Source organism: Loxodonta africana, chromosome 17, assembly GCF_030014295.1.
Source record: "Loxodonta africana isolate mLoxAfr1 chromosome 17, mLoxAfr1.hap2, whole genome shotgun sequence".
NCBI lineage: Eukaryota > Metazoa > Chordata > Mammalia > Proboscidea > Elephantidae > Loxodonta > Loxodonta africana.
The window spans coordinates 74,451,022-74,476,710 of NC_087358.1; the positions used below are offsets into that span (position 1 = coordinate 74,451,022).

General features: G+C 39.3%; 1 protein-coding gene across 1 annotated transcript in view; it reads right to left on the bottom strand.

The window, feature by feature from the left end:
* The window catches only part of NEK5 (NIMA related kinase 5), a 164,092-nt gene that overhangs the window by 89,341 nt on the left and 49,062 nt on the right, over positions 1-25,689 (bottom strand). The window contains exons 8-12 of the mRNA XM_003412576.3: positions 14,681-14,881; positions 14,514-14,595; positions 12,981-13,114; positions 9,655-9,836; positions 6,660-6,726 (exon numbers count right to left, since the gene is read on the bottom strand). Of these exons, the coding sequence (XP_003412624.2) occupies positions 6,660-6,726; positions 9,655-9,836; positions 12,981-13,114; positions 14,514-14,595; positions 14,681-14,881 (666 nt within the window). The remainder of the gene's footprint in view (positions 1-6,659; positions 6,727-9,654; positions 9,837-12,980; positions 13,115-14,513; positions 14,596-14,680; positions 14,882-25,689) is intronic.

Genomic DNA, 25,689 nt, shown 5'->3' on the forward strand with positions numbered 1-25,689 from the left:
AGGAGTGGCTGGTGGATTTGAATTGCCGACCTTTAGATTAGCAGCTATAGCTCTTAACCACGGTGCCACCAGGGCTCCCCTTAGCCATTAGAGAGTTGCAAGTCAAAACTACAATGAGGAGGCAGGGCCAAGATGGCTGACTAGGTAGAAGCTACCTCGGATCCCTCTTGCAACAAAGACTCAGAAAAACAAGTGAATCGATCACATACATGACAATCTATGAACCGTGACCATCAAACACAGATCTAAAGAGTTGACCTGAGTGACAGAGACTGAGAAAGAGCAACCACAGGGAAGCAACGACTGTTTTCAGAGCCTGGAGCCAACGTCCCAGTCAGAAACCTTGGCGCTGGGCTTTGGACTGGGCGCAGGGGAGCTGAGCACGGCATCCTGAGACGGCGCAAACACGGGATACAGCCCCAGCCCCCAGAAATGAACTCGGGGGAAGCCCAGCCAGTGCACGCAGGCAGTGCAGCGACGCAGCTTACAGGAGGAGAAGTCACCAGGAGGCACTGACTGGTTTTGTAGCTTGGAGTGTGGCATCCCAGCCAGGGAACCTTGGCGCTGGGCTTTGGACTGGGAGCAGAGGAACTGACCACAGCTTCTGAGACAGCACAAGCACAGGACGCGGGCCTGACCCTCGGGGGCAATCTCGACCCCGCCAACGCACACAGGCTACACACCCCTCGGGAATCTCAGATAAAACAGTCATCACAAGCAAGATAAGTAACTTTGTCTATATTCCAGGGTGCTACTCTCTCCTATCTATCTGATCCCTCCCCTCCCCTTCCCAGGCGGCTTCATTAACATTGGAATTTCCTGAGCCAGAGAGTGAAGTGCTCTGCCATTTGTTTCTTGTTTTTTGGTTTATTTTTTGTCTTTTCCTAACCCATTCTCCTGGCCTGAGAGAAGCAGCTACAAAAAACCCAGAGACCAAAAATCCTTCCCTGACTGCCTGAAATTGGACTAAAAATACAGAACCAGCTCCAGCCAAGCATATGAGATCCACAGTCTTAGGCTTTCATCCCTACAGGGAACAAGGTGGCTATTAAAATGCAAAGGCAATTCTGATAGGGATCTGACTGTAATTGTTTTAGTGGATAACTGAAAAAACAAGTTTCACAGGTCTGATATCTGTACCTATTAAACAGAGCCCCCAATGACCCACAACGGGAAACTGAGGGCTGAAGCTCCCCCCAGACCACCTAGCCTCCTGCCATCTAAGATACAACTATTATTCCGTACTAGTCTGGAGTAAAAGAAAAAGAAGTAAACCAAAGACTCAAAGAAGAAACCAGTCTACAGGATTAACATTCCACATGAACCACCGCCTCATCTATCCCAAGACCAGAAGAACTAGATGGTGCCCAGCTACCACTACCAACTGTTCTGACTAGGGGCACAATAGACGGTCCTAGATTGAATGGGAGAAAAATGTAGGGCAAAACTCAAATTCCTAAAAAAGGCCTGACTTAATGGGTTGGTAGAGGCTAGAGGAACCCCCAAGACTATTGCCCTGAGATACCCTTTAAACTTGGAACTGAAGCTACTCCCAGAGGTCACCTTTCATCCAAACAACAGATTGGCTCATAAAATAAACAATATGACCTATGAGTACTACATTCCTTTAAATAATCATCTATACAAGACCAAACCGTCAATATTTACCCTAAAGTGAAGACGAGAACGTGGGGGGTGGGGGGGAGACAGGAAAACTAGATTAATGGAAATAGAACAACCAGAATGGAAATAATGAGAATGCTGACACATTGTAAAAAATGTAACCAATGTCACTGAACAATATGTATAGAAATTGTTAAATGGGAACCTAATTTGCTGTGTAAACTTTCACCAAAAACACAATAAAATATTCTCTTAAAAATGTATTATAAAGCTACAGTAGTCAAAACAGTGTGGTACTGGTATAATGATAGACATATAGACTAATGGAATAGAACTGAGACTCCAGATATAAACATCCGTGGTCAACTGATGTTTGACAAGGTGCCACATCCATTCAATGGAGAAAGAATAGTCTTCTCAATAAATTGTGCTGGGACAACTGGATGGCCACTTGCCAAAGAATGAAGTTGGACTCATAGCTTATACCATATATGAAAATTAACTCAAAATGGGTAGAAGATCTAAATATAAGACTAAAACCATAAAACTCTTAGAAGAAAACATGAGGTAATGTTTTGGGACCTGGTTTTTACCAACAGATTCTTAGCTATAACATGAGCAACAACAAAAAAAAATAGACAAAATAGACTTCACCAAAATTAAGAGCTTTTGTGTATGAAAGGATTTTCCCAAGAAGGTGAAGAGGCAACCTACAGACTGGGAGGAAATATTTAGTAACCATATATCTCATAAGGGTTCAATATCCAGACTATATAAGAAATTTATACAACTCAACCAAAAAGACGACCCAATTTAAAAAATGGGCAAAGAACTTAGACATTTCTACAAAGACATACAAATGACCAACAAGCACATGAAAATATGCTCTACTTCATTAGTGTCTTAGTTATCTAGCACTGCTATAACAGAAATACCACAAGTGGATGGCTTCAACAAACAAATTTATTCTCTCACAGTTTAGGAGGCTAGATGTCCGAATTCAGGGCGCCAGCTCAGAGGTCTGTTGGCTCTGGGGGAAGGTCCTCCTCATCAATCTTCCTCTTGTCTAGGAGCTTCTCAGTGTATGGACCCCGAGTTCAAATGACATGCTCCACTCCTGGCTCTTCCATTTGGTGGTAATGGGGTCTCTCTCCTCTCTGCTTGCTTCTCTCTTTTATATCTCAAAAGAGATTGACTCAAGATACAGTCTATATGGAAACTAACAGAAGAGTTCAGCAGAGTATCAGGATACAAGATAAACATACAAAAATCAGTTGGATTCCTCTCCATCAACAAAAAGAACATCGAAGAGAAAATCACCACATCAATGCCATTTCCAGTAGCCCCCAAGAAGAAAAAATACTTGGGAATAAATCTTACCAGAGATGCAAAAGACCTATACAAAGAAAACTACAAAACACTACTGGAAGAAACCAAAAGTGGAAAAACATACCTTAGTCATGGATAGGAAGACTCAGCATTGTAAAAAATGTCTAATCTTCCCAAAGCGATCTATAGATACTATGCAATTCTGATCCAAATTCCAACGACATTTTTTAATGAGATGGAGAAACAAATCACCAACTTCATATGGAAGGGAAAGAGGCCCCACATAAGTAAAGCATTACTGAAAAAGAACAAAGCGGGAGGCCTCACACTACCTGATTTTAGAAGCTATTATACTGTCACGGTAGTCAAAACAGCCTGGTACAGGTACAACAACAGATACATAGACTAATGGAACAGAATTGAGAAACTAGACATAAATCCATCCACATATGAGCAGTTGATATTTGACAAAGGCCCAAAACCTGTTAAATGGGGAAAAGACAGTCTCTTTAACAAATGGTGCTGGCATAACTGGATATCCATCTGCAAACAAATGAAACAAGACCCATACCTCACACCATGCACAAAAACTAACTCAGAATGGATCAAATACCTAAGTATAAAATCTAAAATGATAAAGGTCATAGAGGAAAAAATAGGGACAATGCTAGGATCCCTATTACATGGCATAAACAGTATACAAAACATTAATAACAATGCAAAAAACCAGAGGAGAAACTAGATAACTGGGAGCTCCTAAATATCAAACACTTGTGCTCATCCAAAGACTTCACCAAAAGAGTAAAAAGATTACCTACAGACTGGGAAAAAGTTTTTAGCTATGACATTTCCGATTAGTGTCTGATCTCTAAAATCAACATGACACTGCAAAAACTCAACAACAAAAAGACAAATAACCCAATTAAAAAATGGGCAAAGGATATGAACAGACACTTCAGTAAAGAAGACATTCAGGTAGCTAACAGATACATGAGGAAATACAATCGTTAGCCATTAGAGAAATGCAAATCAAAACTACAATGAGATTCCATCTCACTCCAACAAGGCTGGCATTAACCCAAAAAACACAAAATAATAAATGTTGGAGAGGCTGTGGAGAGATTGGAACACTTACACACTGCTGGTGGGAATGTAAAATGGTACAACAACTTGGAAATTGATTTGGAGCTTCCTTAAAAAGCTAGAAATAGAACTGCCATCCAATCTAGCAATCCCACTCCTTGGAATATACCCTAGAGAAATAAGAGCCTTTACACAAACAGACATATGCACACCCATGTTCATTGCAGCACTGTTTACAATAGCAAAAAGATAGAAGCAACCAAGGTGCCCATCAACAGGTGAATGGATAAATAAATTACGGTATATTCACACAATGGAATACTACGCATCAAAAAGAACAACAATGAATCCGTGAAACATTTTATAACATGGAGGACTCTGGAAGGCATTATGCTGAGTGAAATTAGTTAGTTGCAAAGGACAAATATTATATGAGACCACTACTATAAGATCTCAAAAAATAGTTTAAACAGAGAAGAAAATATTCTTTGATGGTTACGGGGGAGGGGGCGCAGGGAGGAAGGGAGAGGAGTATTCACTAATTGGATAGTAGACAAGAACTATTTTAGGTGAAGGGAAAGGCAACACACAGTATAGGCGAGGTCAGCACAACCGGACTAAACCAAAAGCAAAGCAGTTTCCTGAATAAACTGAACACTTCGAAGGCCAGCGTAGCAGGGGCGGGGGTCTGGGGACCATGGTTTCAGGGGACATCTAAGTCAATTGGCATAATAAAATCTATAAAGAAAACATTCTGCATCCCACTTTGGAGAGTGTCATCTGGGGTCTTAAATGCTGGCAAGCAGCCATCTAAGATGCATCAATTGGTCTCAACCTACCTGGATCAAAGGAGAATGAAAAACACCAAGGACACAAGGTAATTACAAGCCCAAGAGACAGAAAGGGCCACATGATCCAGAGACTACATCAGCCCGAGACCAGAAGAACTAGATGGTGCCCAGCTACAACCGATGACTGCCCTGACAGGGAACACAACAGAGAACCCCTGAGGGAACAGGAGAGCAGTGGGATGCAGACCCCAAATTCTCATAAAAAGACCAGACTTAATGGTGCTGCTGAGACTAGAAGGACCCTAGTGGTCATGGTCCGCAGACCTTCTGTTGGCCCAAGACAGGAACTCTGCAGACAGGAATTGGACTGGACTATGGGATAGAAAATGATACTGGTGAGGAGTGAGCTTCTTGGATCAAGCAGACACGTGAGACTATGTGGGCACCTCCTGTCTGGAGGAGGGATGAGAAAGCAGAGGGCGTCAGAAGCTGGCTGAATGGACATGAAATAGAGGGTGGAGAAAAGGGGTGTGCTGTCTCATTAGGGGGAGGGCAATTAGGAGTACATAGCAAGGTGTATACAAATTTTTGTATGAAAGACTGACTTGATTTGCAAACTTTCACATAAAGCACAATAAAAACAAACAAAAAAGGATACAACCTAATCCTATAGATTGTGTACTACCTCATTAATATACTGTCTCTAATCCTGCCTCATTAATATTATAGAGTTTAGGATTTACAACACACAGGAAAATTACATCAGATCATAAAATAGAGGACAATTACACAATACTGGGAATCATGGCCTAGCCAGGTTGATACATATTTTGGGAGGGCACAATTCAATCCACAACAATTAGTCATTATTTAAAAAAAAATTTTTTTTTTTAGTCATTATTAAAAAAAAAAATTTTTTTTTTTTAGGGAGATATAAATCAAAACCACAATAAGATACCACTTCACACCCACTAGAATGGTCATTATCAGAAAAACAGAAAATAACAAGTTTTGTTGAGGATGTGGAGAAATCAGAACACTGTTCCATTGTTGGTGGGTTGTAAAATAGTGCAGCCACTTTGGAAAACATTTTAGAGGTTTCTCAAAAAGTTAACCATAGAATTACCACATGACCCAGCAATTCCATTGGTAGGTATATACCCAAAAGAATTGAAAGCACGCACTCCTACGGACACTTGTACACCAACGTTCACTGCAGCATTATTACAAGAACTAAAAGATGGAAAGAGCCCTAGTGTCCACCAACAGGCAAATGGATAAACAAAATGCGCTACATACATACACTGGAATATTAGTCAATCGTAAAGAGAAAGGAAGTTCTGATACATGCTACATCATGGATGAACCCTGAAAACACTTTACTAAGTGAAATAAGTCAGCCATGAAAAAATAAATGCTGTATGATTCTACCTATATGACATATCTAGAACAGAAATGCAGAGAGATGAAAGTTTATCAGTGGTTACCAGGGGATGGGGCAGACACGAGTGGGAAGTTACTGCCTAAAGGGTACTGGGTTTCTGTTTGGGGTGATAAAATGTTTTTTGACACAGATAGTGGTGACAGGTGCCCAGCATGGTAGAAGTGATTAATAGCACTGAACTGTACACTTAAGACTGGTTGAAACTGCAAACTTAAAATATATATCTACCATAAAAAAAACCCCGGTTTTATTAAAAAAAAAAGTAGGGCGGAGGGAGAGAAATCTCTGACCATCCATATAGAATCAACTTCAAGAACCCAGGAATAGCTGTAAACAGAGAAACTATTAGGAAATTACTCACTGCGTCTCATTTTTGGTGTTTCGCTTACCAATTGCTTTTCCACTTTCAGCTTATATTGTTGAGCTTCAAATTTCCTCTGCAGATACTCAGCAGACCTTATAAAATAAAAATGTTCAGCTTGAACAGAAATTTTAACTACTCTTAGACCTTCATTTGACAAACAGGTTTTCAGCTTAGAAATGGCATTCACAATTCACCTACGGTTTTAAGTTCCAAGCTCAACAAAGAGAGTTTAAAGTTCATGTTTACACTGGAGAAGAAAATCTTTGGAAACAAGAGGAAAGAAGTAACAATTAGGGAATACAGGATAGGATGAGACAGGGAAGTATTCTGATCCAGCGATTCTTCTTCAGGGCAGGTATCAGCCTTTCTGTGGTCTACAACATGTCGGAAAACATAGCCCACACCCCGGGTGTTCTCACACTTTGTCTCTCTCCCTGCAGCTGGTCCCTGCCTTATCTAACTCAGAGTCTCTCTCCGTTGCCTGCACTAACACCAGGTGCCTTGGAGCAGGACGGTGTCCTACTGCCACACCAATGCTTAATAAATCAATGAGTCATGCTTTAGCTGTCTCTCAAAATGGTTAAGGTATTTTGTCAGCACAGTTCTGGTCGAAGCATTTTCAGGTTTATACCTACATTCTATATATCTATTTTTTTTTTTTAACAGAATTTCTTGCAAAGAATTTCTATAATTACTGATTGCTAAATAAAAACTACCACACTTTGGATCACAGTAAAAACTATGTGACAAAATGTTTTAGAATATCGATAACTTCTAGGGCTCCAAAGACAGATCTTCCATTTCGGAAATCTCTCCTTTAAGATCACAATGAGCAGTCCCAGTTTACAAACAGGCAACTGTAAAGTCAATTGTATAAACACAATTAATAAGTCAGTTGTTTAGAAATATGTCAAATGGCAAGCTAGTTAAGGTCTACGAGTTTCAGTTCCTCATCTGTAAAATGGGCACAATATCATAATCTCTCTGGGGTTATATGAGGACTAACACAGACTAGGGTCAGTGAATATGTCTGGCTATTGTCTGACACAGATAGTGCTTGCATCGGATGAGGGCTTAGTGTAGAACTAACCTCTCTCTGAACCTAACTGGTACATGTAACAATATCTCAATGAAAAAACTTCAGAGTCACCCAGGCGCTGTCCAAAAGACATTCCGCCTCTCACTACATCCCCGTAAGACTCCTCTTTCTCCAGACAGGCATTTTAAGACTTGATTCCCATGGCCTGGAATCAGGGCTCCAACAGAGAGAAGGTGGAGTTGCAGGGGTGGGGGGCTGGTAGTGATAGAACAATGGGGAGAGGTCACTGGAGGAGGAGGAGTATCCTGGAATGCAGCAGGGTGGAGCTTATGACATGACGGGTAGCAGCATATAAGGAAGAGAAGGACCTATCCTCCACTTTATGTAAGGGCTGGAAGATAAAAGCAGGTATAATCAAAATAACTGACAGAGTGACAGCTATCATATCTAGACAAAGAGTGGAAGGTGCGTTTCCTGGTGGCTGAAAAACGGGAAAGGGCATTTTTTGGTATGGAAAATAACTGTCATTTCTTAACTGAGGCCTATGTGGATATTATGATTTGAACTAATGTAACACATAATTTTTGATGGTCATGAGGAAATTCAATATATGTTACGAAGATGGATAAAACCATAAAGCAGAACTCAATATCTCTAAAAATAAAATTTCTGCTTCTCCCGTACCCATTTCTAAGGAAATCATTCTTTTATTAGTCTTGCTTATTGTCATGGATTGAGTTATGTCCCCCAGAAAATGTGTGTATCAATCTGGCTGGGCCACGATTCCCGGTACTGTGTGATTTTCCTATGTGTTGTAAATCCTGCCTCTACGACGTTAATGAGGGAGGATGGGTGGCAGTTGCATCAGTGAGGCAGGATTCAGTCAACAAGATTGCATTGTGTCTTGAGGCAATCTCTTGAGATATAAAAGAGAGAAGCGAGCAGAGGGGCAGGGGGACCTCATACCACCAAGAAAGCAGCACCCGGAGCAGAGTGCATCCTTTGGACCCGGGGTTCCTGCGTGGAGAAGCTCCTAGTCTAGGGGAAGACTGATGAGAAGGCCGACAGAGAAAGAAAGCCTTCCCCTGGAGCTGACACCCTGAATTTGGACTTTTAGCCTACTTTACTGCAAAGAAATAAATTTCTCTTTGTTAAAGCCATCCACTTGTGGTATTTCTGTTACAGCAGCACTAGATGACTAAGACAGTTATCTAATTTTCATTGGCTGTCTGATGACTTGCCCTCACATAGCCTTTTGTGTTTTTTATGATCCATCCAAAATTTCGACAATAAATAGCCACAGTTACCAAACGTTAGCAAATTTCCAACCGCAGAAGAAAAAATTGTGATGGCAAAAACAGTCTTCGGTCTTTAAGCCTGATAGATGGGTGACAATTATTTTAGACTCAGGAACACAGACAGTGAGGAAAAAACACTTGAAAATATTGTAGACCTGCAGAATTCTGTTATGTGGTAAACTTTTTCAAAATCTACCACAGAAACATTTTAACTATATTATTATTTTTTCTAATACATGCATATTCTGAAAATACCAAGAACACAAATGCTGAGTAAAATAATATATTTAACTTTTCAAAATGTCTCAAATGATAATTTTATTATAGTAATTGGATTGTTAATGATTAATATTAATAATCTCTTTGGAAAATGAAACATATACTGCTATTTTCATCACTCCCAGATAATGGAATTTACTAGAAGGAAGAAAAAATATTAAAAATCCAAGAGTATGAATTTGTGCCTACAGTTAAACAACAACATGAACAGGAAGATAAGTTACATCAGACTTGAGACGAAAAAGGGTCAGGGAAACTACGAATTAACTGTTTAAAAGGAACAGTGTAGAAGTTCTTCCTGGATTATTTGTTTTAGGAGGATTTGGAAGGATTTCAGAATAAAGAATGCTGACATATAAAGATATTTTCAGAGTACCACAGTTTAAGTTAGACTGTGACATTACCCTTGGCCTGGTGATGGACTGCGGCTTTCTTCCTGGTTACGGTTCTCAGCTCTGGTGTCCTTTTTAGGAACATAGAGATAACTTGGTTCATGGGCCCTCTTCCTCAGCAAGTCAAGTTGAGCATAGTAATAATCATAATGTCCACACACTACAGCAAGTTGAGGCCTTTCTACCATTTTTATCTGAGGAAGGTTTAAAAAAATACATACTATAAACACATAATAACTGACAGTTTGATAACAACCATAGTTAAGACAAAGCATTGAAGGTATATTTTTGTTGTTTTTACTCTAGACTTGTTTTCAGAGTAAAATAATCTTACAGTCCCCAAATTCTAGAATCAAAAAAGACCTTAAGATGTCTAAGCACTGTGACATAGTAGTCTAAGTCCTGTGATATAGTCGTCTAAGTCCTGTGATAGTCATCTAAGTCCTGTGACACAGCCATCTAAGTACTGTGACATAGTTGTCTAAGTACTGTGACACAGTCATCTAAGTCCTGTGACACAGCTGTCTAAGTACGGTGACACAGTCATCTAAGTCCTGTGACACAGCTGTCTAAGTACTGTGACACAGTCCTCTAAGTACTGTATAACATTTAAGTACTGCAACACAGTTGTTTAAGTCCTGTAATACTGTCATTTAAGTGCTGTAATACAGTAGTTTATTTACTAAGGTTTCGGTGTGAATCACACATAATTCAATGCTAGTATGTGAAAAACACTTAACTATTAAATATGCCTTGTCAACCCAAGATCTGAAACTAAACTCAGCAGTATTTTTTATCTTTCGTAAAGTTATTTATACCTCACTGCACTTCATGAGAGAATAAATACTATTGTGCAATTCACAAATTTGAGGATTTGCAACATTTTTAGTTCCCGATAAATTGACTAAATGCAAAATGGCATCATGACTTCAAGAAGATACTGAGTCATTCAGAGTCATTCTTCCAGAGAAAACAAAGGGAAGGTCATTTAACAGCCGTGACAGGCATATTACCATCCCAATCTACAGTGGCCATACCTTACCTCCCTCCCCAAACAGAAGAGGAGAACCAGAGACAAAAGTATGTCAGCAGTTAGACACAAAAGTTTATTAGTGGTTACCAGGGATGAGAGGGAGGGGGAGAGGAGGAATCTTAGTTTGAGGAATCTTAATCTGAGTCTCTGTTAATGGTGGTAGAATAATCTGGAAAAGGATAGTGGTTACAGTTGCACAACATGATGAATGCTATTAACGTCATTGAATCCTACATGTAAAAAAGTCCTGGAAAATGTTTTTCCACAGTATTTTTACCACAATAAAAACAATTAAAAACAAACAACAACAACAAAAACAGTACATTAGTAGAGCTGGGTAGTGGCCACTGAGCTAGATGACAAGAGTCAGTTATGAAAACCAGTCAAGCTCTTGTTGTTCTTGCTAAATAGCAAAGAAGGCTCAATTTAACATTAAATGTGACAACTTTGACTGCTTAACAGTTGATCATAAAAGAGAAAATGGTCAAACCACTTGAAAGACATAGGAACTAGTACTTGGGAATATTAATATCCAAACAAATTGTTAAAACTAAAATTTCTTCACAATGAAGTGACAGGCTATACTCTTTGTTCACATAATGAATATTCATTCATATAGTCTTTGTTCAAGTAATATTCTTTTTCACATAATGGTGTGCAGTTTATATATATGTTAGACTGTACCATATGAAATTGCAGATATTCAATCTTTAACATTAAAAATGGCACTTTCATATAGTTCTATTTAAACATTAAAATAAATGTACAAAATTTGGTTTATTAGTCTAAACATGAATTACATATCTATTTTTAAAATCTTTTAAAGTGTGAAGTAGTTTTCTCAGTTTTACAATCTTACCTTTATACAACCCAAAAGGAAGCAGCCACTACTTACTCGTTGAAATATAGTTTGAAATAGAGAAAAGTATTGGAAGGAAATAAACAGCTTCTTTAGAAGTTCCCTAAAATTCCAAATGATAATGGGAACATCAGAGGGGCTCTCTGGAAACCCATTTATTTCATTGCACTAGCAAAAGTTTTTCAAAGGATTAGGAAACATGTCAGCTTGCTCAACAGTTCTTCTAAGTTAATCCACCCTCTCATCTTTTTTTTTTTTTCTCATCTTTTAGGTCTTTGCTCCCCTCTGTAGGCCTGCTACAGAGTATTCTGAATCACAACATACTTTCCTTATTTCTTTCAAAAAGTTAAACCTCATTTTATCAAATAAAGGGCAATAATTCAACCAATAGTTTCAAAAACTTAATAGTTTCAAAAACTATATGCCAACGCATTTTCTAAAATGTCTGTATATCGAAAGAACACTTAGCAACTGCACTTCCACATGGTTCTCTAATTATACCATGTGCCTTCCTTAAAAATACAATTCTTCAATTAAAAATCAATAGACACTTTATATACTAGAAGTATTTCATTAGCATGAACTAAAAGATGCAGCATCCTGCTGGAGTGGATTAAAATACCTAAGCATGAAGAATCCCTAGGAAAAGACCAATTACTATATAAGGAAACTTCTGAATCGCACATAACCCTTGAGAACTAAGGGTGTATAAGTGCAGTGTCTTTGCTGCTGGCCGCTCACTTGTCTACATAGAAAAGCCTTATTTATTTAAAGAACCTAGAAGACTTTCAAAGGAGCCCTGGTGGTACAACAGTTAAGTCCTCAGCTGCTAACCAAAAGGTTGGCGGTTTGAACCTGCCTAGCAGTTCCTTGGGAGGCAGACCTGGTGATCTGCTCCCCTAAAGATTACAGTCTAGAAAACCACGTGGGGCAGCTCTACTCTGTGACATGGGGCCACTATGAGCCGGAATCAACTCCACAGCACCCAACAACAACGAAAGAAGACTTATAGTTATAAAAAGGTAAAATAAATAATAAAACTAATGTACAGAATACCTGTAAGGAAATAGTAATGATTTTAAAAATAGAACAACTAGAAGTTGCCCAATAAAGTACCACTTCTGTGCCAGTAATAAATGACTTTTGATAAATACAAAATCAGTGAACCACAAATTAATAAACATGTGCAGGTAGGTCTGATAGAATATAAACCAAAAAACCAAACCAGCTGCCGTAGGGTGACCCCATGTGTGTCACAGTAGAACTGTGCTCCATAGGGTTTTCATTGGCTGCTATTTGGAAGCAGATCACCAGGCCTTTCTTCCCAGGTGCCTCTGCGTAGACTCGAACTTCCAAACTTTTGGTTAGCAGAGAGCACGTTAACCACTTGCGCCACCCAGGGAAATACATGCTAAAGACCCAGAGGGAGGGTTTAGTACAACTTACAGATGGAGGCTTCTGGACTCCAGCTGGTGGTCTCCATTCATTTCTAGGTAATGTGTCCTTTCTTTTTATCGGCACTGATATCCTTGGTCTCGGTTGGCACTTTCCTTGGAGTCTCACTTTCTGTACTTTAGAATCTCATTTAATCAAAATAAAACAACTTCAATTTTTAAAAACTCCCACACCTTTAATACTGATACTTGTAAGAGTATGAACATAAGCTACATTTCATAGCACATTAAGTTCACTTTTTTTCATCAGAGATATTTATGCCCAGTGAGAGAAGTGCTGGCGGAAAATTACTATGCATTTTCTTGATTAGAGAAAACCATTTTTTTCCTTTATATATTCCTGGTAACATATACTACTACTTTCAAAAAAATTTAGGAATTAATCTTAACATTTACAGAAAAGATATGTATAGAGTAATGGCCCAAGTGATTAAATGCAGTCATCAGAGCTCGAGTTAACAGGTCACACCATTCACATCGTATTGCTTCTTTTATGTGTAGGTGGTTAAACATGTTTGTCTTTGTCAGAATGTTCTCTTGTCTTCCCATCTTTCCTCTATTAGGAATTGAGTAATGTTCTTTCTCTCATCGTCTACTTACCCACTTTCTAAACATCCTCCATCTACGCTCATAGACAGCAATGCCAAATCAAATTAAACATGACAAAGAGGCTCATTTTCCCTCTATAACTTTCCTCAGTTTTAGTTTCTCCATCACAGTAGAGAACTCTCCCTATCACTGATTTTGTGGAGTGATTTTCTACTCCTCCTGGTCCTTTAAGTCCTTTATTGCTACCTCCTGCTGCTCTTCCTTTCACAGGATCTTACTGAATTAGTAATTTTCTCTTTCTTTCAGCAGCTATCACCCGGCCTAGGAAAAAATTTTCCTTAATCTCTCTCTCTCTGTCTTTCTCTTACTTACACACACACACACACACACACACACACACACACACACACAACACTTGCAGTACTTTCATCAGTTGATTCCTGACACCCCCAGTAAAACTGTTTTCTCTGCTTATCATTACCTGTTTTTTTGAGGGTCACACTGTTACTGATTACCTCCAAGATCCTGACCTCAGCTTCAGCGGGTTGCCAAGAGGCCTTTGCCAGAGAATTCTTAGTCTCCAGTCACCCTCTATCTCCCAGAAACAAGCTCCGGAGTCTGTATGTGAACCTTCTCCCACTCTCTGTCCCTTCCTTGTGCTAAAGCTAAGTCTGGATTCTGCCTCTTCAAGCATCTCTTTTACCAGCACGTCTACTGCTTCATGAAGTCTCCTGACTGAGGACAAGAGTGGAGATGACTCCTCTAGGTCATGCATAAGCTAGATACACAACTTCTCAAATTCTCCCAATTACTTACCATTTGACAAGATATTTTTCTCCTACTTATATTGCTCATATTTTTAAATGTCCGTGTTCATTATATTTAGTAGAATTTTCCAACTAATGTCATCAGTCATAACTCACTGTGTGAGACGTGTAATAAATACCTTTTGGCTGCATAGTTAAGTAATTCTTACCCTGCACCACCTTCCCAGGAGGTTGTGAAGCTGAAGAGTATGCTCTGTGAATGAGCACATGACTGAATTCTTCCCGTATGACCTAAAACGGAAATTACGTGTCACTATCAAGAACCTGATAACCAAAATCTCTGTCAAAATCTAAACAGAGTCACCTCAGAACTCACCTCAGGAGCCAAGTATTTGGCAATGAGATTCTCTAAAAAGGGCCTTTTCAAAATGGAATTAATAGATGGTCGATCTCGGGGAGACACTTTAAATAGCTGAGATATCAAAGACTGCAGGTCACGGGAAAACCTTGGAGATATTGGGGCAAAATGTGCTTGACAAATCTTCAGAACCAGCTGGTGTAAGCTATTTCCTTCAAACTGAAAGGACAAGGAATAATGATACCCTCAGAGAAAATTATACTAGTATTTAAAGTAATGAATGTATCAAGAAGCAAAACAATGTCTTTAAGCTTCTGTTAGAAGCACCTGCGGTCCACACTAAATTGTTTTTATAAACTAATGATATCGACATGATGGCACAACGGTTAAGCGTACAGCTGCTAATCAGAAGGCTGGCGGTAAATTCACCAGCCACTCCTTGGAAATCCTATAGGGCAATTCTACTCTGTCCTATAGGTTCACTAAGAGTCAGAATCGACTCCATGGCAATGGGTTTGGTTTTTTGGGTTACAGGCAGTTATTCAACAAGATGCCATGTTACATAGAACAAAGTTCTTTTTACTTTTAAATTTTATTATCAAAACAATAGTTACTCATTATAAAAATTGGCAAGTATAAGAAGCCATAAACAGGAAAAATACATAAAATTTCACCACTCAGAGGTATATTTCCTCCAAGTATTTTTTAAAATAATGCTTCTTTTATAGAGTTGCAGTCATAATGATATGAAATTTTACATCTTGCTTTTCTCACTAATACAAGCATTCCCTCAAAATCTCTTCATAGACCAAATAATCTTCTATCGTATGAAACCATCAGCTATTTACACGTATTAATAAGGTTCAGCAGCATGGTGTGGCTGTAAAGGTATGGGTTTCGGTCAGACATTTACTAGCTGTGTGACCTGTGATAATAGTTATGATGATGACTATCCTGGGTTGAACTGTGTCCCCCCAAAATATCTGTCGACTTGGCTAGGCCATGATTCCCAGTATTGTGACTCTCCACCATTTTGTCATCTGATGTGATTTTCCTGTGTGCTGTAAATCCTGTCTCTATGATGTTGATGAGATGGGATTAGCAGCAGTTATGTTAATGAGGCAGGACTCATTCTACAAGATTGGATTGTGTCTTGAGCCAATCTCTTCTGAGATATAAAAGAGAGAAGTGAGCAGAGAGACAGGGGGAACTCATACCACCAAGAAACAAGAGCCAGGAGAACAGCACGTCCTTTGAACCTGGGGTCCCTATGCTGAGAAGCTCCTCAGCTGGGGAAGATTGATAACAAGGACCTTCCTCCAGAGTTGACAGAGAGAGAAAGCCTTCCCCTGGAGCTCTAACCCTGAATTTTGACTTCTGGCCTACTGACTGTGAGAGAATAAACTTCTGTTTTTTTGAAGCCATTCGCTTGTGGTATTTCTGTTATAGCAGCATTAGATGACTAATACGATGACAATGATGATTACAATGACAGCTGTGCAGAAAAGAGTTAGCATAGCAGACAGTATCCTTAGAAGGGCCTGTTTGCAATGTTGGCACTCGGCTAATGCCGAGGAACCTAGATTTCAGGAAAGTTCCCACCACTCCCAAATGATAAGAGTGGCTCTCTGTGCCTAAGCTATTTGTGCAAACAATATTGCTTATGCTGAATGCCTGCTTTCCTTCTGGAAGTCTGGAACTTTGATATTTGCCAGGCAAAGCGCCTATGTGACTAACCCCCAGTAAAAATCCTGGGTACTGGGTCTCTAATGAGTTTCCTTGGTAGGTGACATTTTACACAGGTTGTTACAACTTGTTGCTGAAGGAATTAAGCATGTCTTGTGTAATTCCAAGCGCCCCAGTGGTGCAGTGGTTACAGCACTCAGCTGCTAACCAAAAGTTTGGCAGTTCGAACCTACTAGCTGCTCCGTGGGAGAAAAATGTGGCAGTTTGCTTCTGTAAAGATTACAGCCTTGGAAACCCTATGGGACAATTCTACTATGTACTATGGGATCACTATGAGCTGGAACCAACTCAATGGCAGCGGGTTTTTGATTTGGTGTGTAACTTCACTGGGAGAGGACTCTTGGAAGCTTGCACCTGGTTTCCTACGGTCTTCACCCTATTATCTTCGCTGATTTGCTTTGCGTTCTTTCACTGTAATAAACCATTGCCGAAGCACATTTGAGTCTGGTGATTCCTCCTACCAAATCATCAAAACTGGGGGTCATCTTGGGTACTCCCAACACAATAACTAACATTTATTGAGTTATTACGTGCTAGATTCTACAGTAAGGACATTATATGCCTATATCATTTAATCCACCAGGAATCTATAAAGTAGGTAATAGAAACTGTAATTATTCCCATATGTAGAGATGGGAAAACTAAGACATGGAGAGAACAAACAACTTGCCCAATGTCACATATCTAGTAAATGGTGGAACTCAAATTTGAACCCAAGCAATGTGATTCCACGGTCTATGTTCTTGACTCTTATGCTCTACCCTGAGGGTAATATTCAATAACTTGTACAGCATAGATACTGACCAAATAGAGTGTACACTGGTGTCCACCAACTAACCACCAACCCTGCTTATAGCGCTTTGTTTAAAAAAATAAGATGGTAACATACTATCATTGAATGCAGTATCATCAGAATTATTTTTAAAATAGCTTTATTGCTTTATAAACAGACACACACTCATTGTAAAAAGTAAAAATAGTAAAGTACAAAAAAGAAAGAAAAAAGTCACCTCTAAATCCTACTACGTAGACATAATTACTATTAATATTTTGGTAAACAGCCTTTCAGATAACTCTCACTGCATATATATACAAAGCTATACTATTTTATGGAACCCTCATGGTGCAGCGGTTAAGAGCTCAGCTGCTAACCAAAAGGTCAACAGTTTAAATCCACCAGCTGCTCCTTGGAAACCCTACTGGGCGGTTCTACTCTGTCCTATAGGGTTGCTATCAGTCAGAGATGATTCGACAGCACCTAACAACAACAACATACCATTTTATAGAAATAAGCCATAATATTAATGTTTTGTGGCCTAATTTTCCTGAACATGTTATGAGCATCTTTTCACTGCAATTAATACATATCTATTTATCATTTTTTTACACGTTTATCATAATTCTTAGTCTATTATATATATCTATCACAGTATACCAAAACATTTCTGTACGGATGCATGCTTACGTTGTTTCCCATTTTCCTCATTACATCCACACTGCAGTGAACATCTTTGTGCACTGATCTCTTCCAGCTATTTCATTAGGATAAATTTACAGAGTTGGGGTTGATAGGTCAAAGGGAATACACGGTTTATATTTTGATATATATTTGTACTTAAAAATTACGTTACTGCACGTTACATATACTTTCTCTGCTCAAAAGCTTTTAACAACATTCACATTATGTGTTTCCATAGTGAACATGGGCAAAACCAACAGCTTTTATTGAGAATCTGTGTAGGGCGGATGAACAAATTGGGGTATATCCATACAATGGAATACCACTCAACAATAAAAAGAAATGATATTGATATATACAACCACACATATGAATTTCAAAATAATTATGCTGCGTGAAAGAAGCCAGACAGAAAAGAGTACATACTGTATGATTCCATTTATATGAATTTAAAAAAAGAAATGCAAACTAATTCACAGTGATGAAAAGTAGATCAGTGGTTGCTTGTGGTTAGGGGAGGTGAGGAGGAATTACAATGGGACATAAGGAAACTATTTGAGGTGATACATACATTAAATATCTTGATTGTACCAATGGTTTCATAGGTGTGTACACATGTCAAAACTTGTCAAACTGTACCCTTTAAATATGTGCAGTTTATTTTTTTATCAATTATATCTCAGTAAAACTACTTAAAAACAAAGGCAGGGAGACTATTTCACTAGTCTAAAGGGACATAAAGAACAAACCTGGAACCTTGATCAGATTTTGGATTAGGGAAAAATCATATGACACAATTTTAGGACAACTGGAGGAACTTGGCTTTGGATCATATATTAGATGATACTATGAAATGATCATTAAATTTCTTAGCTGTAATAATGGTACTGTGGCTATGTATGAAAATGCTCATTACCTTAGGAGATACATACAGAAATAAAAAAGAATGAAGCATCAAAAAAAAAAAAAAGAAGAACCTATGTAGAACATTAAAATGTATCACCTAATAAATAAAAAGCCTAAATAAGTTAAAATATGAAAAGAAATCCTCTAAACTCAATTACTTCCACAGATAGTAGTTACATGATCAGCAGTCCAAAACAATATTCAATTTAAAAATGTTGTGAATTTCTAAAATCTTATTAAAAGCTATTTATGTAAAATGCTCATTTGAAGAAAAGGGTCCTGAGCTACTATGCAAAATAAATAAATGAAAATAATAATGATGCAAATCTTGGAGGTTTGTCGTGAAGGTTAGAAATACCATATGTCTCCAACATATTCCTGGGAATCTAGGAGGCCATGTACATTTTCAGGACTGTGTGCATGCCCAGAAAACCCCTGAGAAGGTCCTAAGTGTCCACCTCTGCCTAACCTTGAGGTTCTGTGCATATAGGCTAAGGCAGAGTTGTAAACTGCCTGCCTGAGCACTGAATGTATGTCACAACACACAAACAGAGCCACTCCACAAAAGCTGGGAGACCTTTTGGTTGCAGGCATTAAATAAAATCTCAGTCTAATCATTTCCTGACCACTTAAGCTTATTGAGCAGAGATTTCAGTGGCCACGGTAACAAAACATACAGACTTGTAATGGGTTGAATTGTGTCCCCCCCAAATGTGTGTCAACTTAGCTAGGGCATGATTCCCAGTATTGTGTGGTTGTCCTCCATTTTGTGATCTGATGTGATTATCCTACGTGTTGTAAATGCAAACCTCTATGATATTAATGAGGCAGGGTTAGAGGCAGTTATGTTAATGAGGCAGAACTCAATCTACAGGATTAGGTTGTATCTTGAGTCAATCTCTTTTGAGATATAAAAAAGAGAAGTGAGCAGAGAGGAGGAGGGACCTCATAACACCAACAAAGAAGAGTCAGGAGTGGAGTGCATCCTTTGGATCCAGGGTCCCTGTGCTGAGAAGCTCCTAGACGAGGGGAAGATTGGTTATAGGGACCTTCCCCCAGAGCTGACAGAGACAGAAAACTCTCCCCAGGAGCTGGCACCCTAAATTCAGACTTCTAGCCTCCTAAACTATGAAAGAATACATTTCTATTTGTTAAAGCCATCCACTTGTGGTAGTTCTGTTATAGCAGCACTAGATAACTAAGACAGAATTTAGTACCAGGAGAGTGGGGTGCTACACTAACAGATACTTGAAATGTGAAAGCAATCTTGAAACTGTGAATGGGTACAGGCTGGAAGAGTTTTAAGGTGCCTAATATTAAAAGCCTAGATTGCCTTGAAGAGACTGTTGGTGGAATTATGGACATCAAAGGCAATTCTGGAGAGGACTCAGAAGGAAGTGAGCAGAGCTGTAACACTGGAGATGGTGTAGATGGCAAGAAGCAGCAGCGGAGAAATGATAGTAGCAGAACCAGGAGACTGGTGCAAGATGGTGTGGGAGATGACCCACGGAGCTAGAGAGCTGAGTGCCTTCAGGCAGGGGGCTTTCTGGCAGAGTAGGGTACTTCTGGGCACTTACCAATAGAGCTAAATCACTTTGTAACACTTGCCTGAGCTTGGGAGAGGCCAGGTCAGCCCAAGAGGCTCGAGGGGCTGAGGAGCCAAGAGGCCAAGGAACAAGGAAGCAGAAGCTGAAGAGACAAGGAACACAGGAAGCAGAGCTTCCTCAGTCTCAAAGGGCAGGTCCACAACCTCTGGGGTCTCAAAGAATAGAACCACAGCCTGCTGGTTCTCAAAGGGTAGAGCCACAACCTCCTAGGTTTCAAAAAGTCAGATCTTCACTAACTCAGTTCCAGAGTGTGGAACTGCCATTGACAAGTGCCAGCAGGATGGGGCTGGATCTGACATCCAAAGCTGAGGGGACTGGGCTGCCATGCCCAAGAGGCAGAAGATAAGAACTGCTGGGCCAAGGGGGTGGGGTCGCCACTCAGATGGACAAGGAGAATGGGGCCACCCAAAGCCAAGGAAGCAGAGTTGCCATTCCAGTGGGCCTAGAAGGAGGAGCTGAAGCCCAGGGCTGACAGGCCTCCACCCAGAATCCAGAGACTATGACGAACACCCAGAGTCTGGAGGCCAGGGCCATTGCCTAAATGGTCTCAGAGAACAGGGAATTAATTTCAAGCCTTGAGAGCTAATGCAATGTATTCTGCTGATTTGCTTGGTGCCTGTTATCCTTTCTTTCCCTCCAATTTCTCCCATTTGTAATGGAAATGTCTAGCTTGTGGCTGTTCCACCGTTGTACTTTGGAAGCAGATAACTTGTATTCTACGTTTCACAGATGAAGAGGAATTTTGCCCCAGGATGAAATTTGCACTTGGAATTGATTTAAGACTTTTAGGATGATATGACTGGGTATTCACATGTTTTACATGTGGCAGGAACATGAATTTGGGGGGGCCAAAAGGTGGAATGCTATGTTTTGTTAATGAGGCGGACACAATCTACAGGATTAGGTTATATCTTGAATCAATCTCTTTTGAGATATAAAAGAGACAATCAAACAGGGAGGAGAAGGGGCCTCATACCATTAAGAAAGAAGAGCTGGGAGTGGAGTGTGTCCTTTGGACCCAAGGTCCTTGCACTGAGAAGCCCCTAGACCAGGGCAAGATGACAAGGACCTTCCCCCATAGCTGACACAGACAGAAAGCCTTCCCCTGGAACTGGTGCCCTGAATTCAGATTTCTAGCCTCCTAAGCTGTGACAGAATAAATTTCTGTTTGTTAAAGCCATCCACTTGTGGCATTTCTTTCATAGCACCACTGGATAACTAAGACAAGACTTTACAGAATTACTTCCGGAAAGTAACAAAACAAACATATTAAAAAACAATAATAATAACAATGTTAAGCCGTGGAGATGGCGGGGAGAGATCTGATTTCTAGTTGTGTCACATTATATTATTTTAAATGCCCAGTTTTCAATAAAATACTTTGGAGACATTCAAATAAACAAGAAAGTATGACCTATACATTGGTAAAAAGGAATCACTAGAAACTGCCCCTAAAGAAGGTCAGACATTGGACTTACTGGAAAAAGACTTTAAATCAACTATTTTAAGTATGTTCAAAGAATTACCTAAAAAACTACAGGAAAGTATGAGAATGATGTCTCACCACATTGAAAATATCAATAAAGATGAAAATTATAAAAAAGAACCAAATAGAAAAAAAGAAATCAGTGAATCTGAAGACCAGTAATTTCAGATTTTACAATATGAGTAACAGAAAGAAAAAAGAATGAAGGATAATGAACAAGGAGGCAGGGCCAAGATGGCAGAGTAGCCAGACTTCCAGTGATCCCTCTTTCAACAAAGACCCGAAAACACAAGTGAAACAATTATATATATGACAAGCTAGGAGCCCTAAACATAAAAGGCAAAGGTAGAAAAAGGACTGAGCGGCAGGGGGAGAGAGAAACAATTCAGAAGCACTGAGGAGTCGTCAGAGCTGAATCACTGGGAACCCTCAGGCACCACTCCCTGGAGCAACTGGCGGGGCTGGTGGTAGCATTGCAGACATGGTTTTCTCAGGGAGAGACAGTGAGCCACACAGCGTACTCACACTTCCAGAACCAGAAAAGAACGGTGCTCTCAGCAAAAGCTAAGTACTTACGTTTATTTTACTGTGCCCCCAGCTCCCAAGCCAGCTTCAGTAGCTGCCAATTTCCCTGGGCCTGAGATAGGTCCTGCTGCACATCCTGAGCCACTCTCCCAGCCTTGGAGAAGGAATAAATTCACAACTGGGGAAAAAGATAATCTGCCAGCTCCACTAAGCTGGGGAGCTCAACGCAAAAGCAGCTCCTGTCCAGGTACAAATACTGCGTGGACTTTGAGTATCTTTTACCCCTGCATAGAGCTGTATGGGCTCATTTCAGGAAACTAAGCCCTTGTTGGCAGACTGCAACTGTTTCAGCTGTGCAGTGGAGAGGTGGGTATTTGATGCTTGACACCACTCTGCCTATTAAACACAGTCCTCACCTACCCACATCAGGGGCTAAGGACTGGTGGCTCCACCCACATCACCTAGCCACCTGCAACAGGGGTTCAAGGATAAATAGTGCCTCCAGTCCTAAAAAAAAAAAAAAAATTTTTTTTTTTTTTTCAGTCCTTACAACCAGAACCATTGTGTGCCCATAGCCCGGCTGTAGAACTCACCCACCTGTCCGCTCTAGGGAACAGGGATGCACTTTCCTCACAGATACTCTTGGAATGGTTGTCAGCACCCTGCCTTCCTCAGAATGTGAAACCCTGCTGCTACCAGAGACCTGTGCATACAGCAATCACCACTGCTTCTCTAAGATGGGAGGTGAGAGCCTACACCACACACTAGATGACCGACTATCACGATACCTGAGCTGAATCTATACAAGAATTGTGAATGGACTCCTAGGCTCATATACCTGGGAACGGCTCTAGCCAGCTGGTAACAGGACATTAGTGCTTTGAAGGCTCCAATAATCAAATTAGCTCACTCTAGTAGCCTATTTGGGTACATTGAAACAAAATAAAACAAGAATATAGGACACAGTGACCAAACATAAATTATCACAATAACTTATAGATGGCTCAGAGAAAACAGTTGATATCAAATCGCATAAAGAAGTAGACCATGATTGCTTCAACAAACTCCCAAAACAAAGTATGAAGGACTCTCCCAGATGAACATGTGTCCTGGAATTACCAAACAGAATACAAACGGTCAATATACAAAACTCTTCAAGACATCAGGAACGAAATCAGGCAAAGTGCAGAACAAGCCAAGGAACACACAGATAAGGCAGTTGCAGAAATTAAAAAGATTATTCAAGAAGATAATGAAAATTTTAATAACGTGCAAGAATCCATAGAGAGACAGCAATCAGAAATTCAGAAGATTAACAATAAAATTACAGAATTAGACAACTCAATAGAAAGTCAGAGAAGCAGAACTGAGGAAGTGGAAGGCAAAATTAGTGAGATTAAAGATAAAACATTTGGCACCAATACATTCCAAAGAAAATCAGAAAAAAGAATTAAAAAAAATGAACAAACCTTAAGATTCATGTGGGACTCTATCAAGAGAAATAACCTACGAGTGATTGGAGTACCAGAACAGGGAGGGATAACAGAAAATACAGAGATAATTGTCAAAGATTTGTTGGCAGAAAACTTCCCTAATATCGTGAAAGATGAGAAGATATCTATCCAAGATGTTCATTGAACTCAGCATAAGATAGATCTCAAAAGAAAGTCAACAAGACATATTATAACCAAACTTGACAAATCCAAAGGTAAAGAGAGAATTTTAAGAGGGGCTAGAGATAAACAAAAAGTCACTTACAAAGGAGAGACAATAAGAATAAGCTCAGACTACTCGGCAGAAACCATTCAGGCAAGAAGGCAATGGGATGACTTATATAAAGCATTGAAGGTAAAAAATCCCAGCCAAGAATCATATATCCAGCAAAACTGTCTCTCAAATATGAAGGTGATTAGGACATTTTTAGATAAGCAGAAGTTTAAAGAATTCATAAAAACCAAACCAAAACTACAAGTAATACTAAAGGGCATTCTCTGGCTAGAAAATCAATAGTATCAGATATCAACCCAAGACTACAACACAGGACAGAACAGCCAGATGTCAACCCAGACAGAGAAATCACAAAAACAAATCAAGATAAAAAATGCTCAAAATAGGAAACAGTGATATCATTATGTAAGAGAAGACAACATTAAAACAATAAAGAGGGACTAAGAAATGTAGTCATAGATCTTTCACACGGAGAGGAAGTCCAGGCAATATAAAGAAATAAAAGTTAGGTTTAAACCCATAAAAATAGGGGTAAATATTAAGGTAACCACAAAGGAGACTAACAATCCTACTCATCAAAACAAAATACAAGAAAAAATAAAAGACTCAGCAAAGACAAAATCAGCAACAATGAATAAGAGGAAAAACAATACATAAAGATAACTACTCAGCACAAAAAATTAAGTGGGAAAAAGAAACTGGCAACAACAGACAAAATAAGACATGAAAGTGACATCACTAAACTCATACCTATCAATATCTGCACTGAATGTAACTGGACTAAATGCACCAATAAAGAGACAGAGAGTGGCAGAATGAATTTTAAAAAAAGATACGTCTATATGCTGCCTACAAGAGACACCTTAGATTTAGAGACACAAACAAACTAAAACTTAAAGGCTGGAAAAAAAATACATATCAAGCAAACAACCCTCAAACAAGAGCAGGAGTGGCAATATTAATTTCTGACAAAATAGACTTCAAAATTAAATCCACCATAAAGGATAAGGACAGACACTATATAATGATTAAAGGGACAATATACCAGGAGAATATAACCATATTAAATATTTATGCACTCAATGACAAGGCTGCAAGATACATAAAACAAACTCTAACAGCATTGAAAAGTGAGATAGACAGCTCCACAATAATAGTAGGAGACTTCAACACACCACTTTCAGTGAAGGACAGGACACCCAGAAAGAAGCTAAATAAAGGCACGGAAGATCTAAATGCCACAATCAACTAACTTGACCTCACAGACATATACAGAACACTCCACCCAACAGCAACCAACTGTACTTTCTTTTCTAGCGCATATGGAACATTCCCTAGAATAGACCACATATTAGGCCATAAAGCAAGCCTTAACAGAATCTAAAACATAGAAATCTTACAAGGCATCTTCTCTGACCATAAGGCCATAAGGTAGAAATAAATAACAGAAAAAGCAGGGAAAAGAAATAAACAACCTGGAAACTGAACAATATCCTGCTCAAAAACAACTGGGTTACAGAAGACATTAAGGATAGAATAAAGAAATTCATAGAATCCAGTAAGAATGAAA